This window comes from Palaemon carinicauda, chromosome 17 (genome assembly GCF_036898095.1).
Source record: "Palaemon carinicauda isolate YSFRI2023 chromosome 17, ASM3689809v2, whole genome shotgun sequence".
NCBI classification, from domain to species: Eukaryota; Metazoa; Arthropoda; class Malacostraca; order Decapoda; family Palaemonidae; genus Palaemon; species Palaemon carinicauda.
Window position 1 is genome coordinate 95,380,998 of NC_090741.1, and position 2,010 is coordinate 95,383,007.

Here is a 2,010-nt window from a genome sequence, read left to right on the forward strand (position 1 = left end):
GCAAGGTATGTTGAGGAAGAGGAAGGGCTTAAAAAAAAAAAAATAGCTCGGTTTCCTGACTAAACGACTTAGAACTGACATGTCAACATAGTCAACCAAACAAAATTCGTGATGCCAGTGTACATAAACAGAAGTTTATGATGCCAGCGTATATTTGATATACTGTATATTCAAAACATACTTAATCAAAAATGGATAAATTACTCAAAAGTGTCCATAAAATATACAATTTACAAATAGTGACACTTTTGAGTAATCGCTCAATTTTTATTAAGTATATTTTGAATATATAGTATATCAAATGTACGCTGGCATCACGAACTTCTGTTTATGTACGCTGGCATCACGAATTCTGTTTGGTTGACTATGTTGACATGTCAGTTCTAAGTCGTTTGGTGAGGAAACCGAGCTATGTTCTTTTTCTAACCCCTTCCCCCTTCCTCGACATATCTTTCTCATTATTGCTTTCCCAGAATTTAAATAACCACCTAATTATTGTGTAAGAAGATGAGAACTGCAGAATTGCACTATTTTGGAGTAATTTGAGAGCGTGGTGTTGTAAACAATTACCAAAATTTCTGTACATATTGATACTTTGGATATTGAAAAACATTTCAGTTTTCATCATATATTTGATATTTTATTTTTTATTATTGTTTTTTTTTTTTTACCAACAAAACAAAATCACGAAACGATGCAGGTCATTTTTCACAGTATTATTTTTATTTTTGTTTTTGCATATTCTAGCATAGCTTTGGTAGGTCTTCATTTATTTGACTCATCGGAACTAATAAAAAAACAATAATAAAACAAATAGAAAACTAAGTATATAGTTATTTACCGAATGATTTATGTGCCACCTTGACTTTATAGTTACCAAAAAAACTCATTATTATCATTGTTGTTGTCATTGTTATTTATGAAGTACCCGGTGTATATGGTATCAACTGTAACCATTGTAATTCAGGTTGATTGATCCTCCAATAGTATGAAGGATGATAATGATAGAAATACGAATATTAACAGTTAGCGAAACATTTGAAGATAGACTAAAAAACACCAAAAGGATGTGGAAAAAACAAAATACTTTCGACGACTCCTAGGAGGTTTTCTTTTCTTCCAAGGAAGCGAATTTTGTCTCGGTTTTCCCGAGTGAATGAACGGTCGTAGAATATATCATTCAATTGAGGACGACCTTGAATAAGGAGAGAGGCAAGAGAAGATGGAGAGAAGCAAGAGAAAAAGGAGAGAAGCAAGAGATGGAGAGAAGCAAGGGAAGAAGGAGAGAGGTGAAAGAAGAAGGAGAAAAGCAAGAGAATATAGAGAGAAGCAAGAGGAGGTGAGAGCCAAGAGAAAAAGGAGAGAGTCAAGCAAAGAAGTAGATAAACAAGAGAAGAAGGAGAGAGGCAAGAGAAGAAGGACAGAGGAAAGAGAGGCAAGAGAAAAGGAAGAAGTGGGGCAAGAGAATTGGAAAGAGGCAAAAGAAGAAAGGGAGAAGAAAGATAAGGTGGAGAGAGGCAAGAGACAGAGATATGCAAAAGAAAAAGCGGAGAAACCAGAGAAGAAGAGAGACAAGAGTAGAAGGAGAGAAGCAAGAGAAGAGCGAAAGAAGGAAGAGAAGAAGAAAAGATGCAAGATAAGAGTGAGAGGAGCAAGAGAAGAAGGAGGGAAGCAAGAGAAGAAGGAGAGAGGAAATAGAAGGAGAGAAGTTAGAGAAAAAAGGAGAGAGGCAGGTGAAGAAGGAAAGAACCAAGAGAAGAAGGAGATAAGCAAGAGAAGAGGGAAAGAGCAAGAGAGGAAAGAGAGAAGCAGGAAAAGAAGGAGAGAAGCAAAAGAAATAGGAGATAGACAAGATTAGAACGAGATAAACAAGAAAAGAATGACAAAAGAAAGAGAAACACGAGAAAAGAAAGAGAGGTGCAAGAGAAGAACGAGACGCAAGAGAAGTAGAGAGCCAAGAGAAGAAGGAGAGAAGCAAGAGAAGTAGGAGAGAAGTAAGAGTAAAACAAG

The 2,010-nt window shown here is 36.0% G+C and overlaps 1 protein-coding gene across 1 annotated transcript; it reads left to right on the plus strand.

Annotated features, from left to right (window-relative positions):
• Positions 1 to 1,222: 1,222 nt before the first annotated feature.
• On the plus strand, positions 1,223 to 1,858 carry LOC137656462 (uncharacterized). The gene has a single exon (XM_068390634.1). The coding sequence runs from the start codon at positions 1,223 to 1,225 to the stop codon at positions 1,856 to 1,858; it is 636 nt and encodes a 211-aa protein (XP_068246735.1).
• Positions 1,859 to 2,010: the final 152 nt, after the last annotated feature.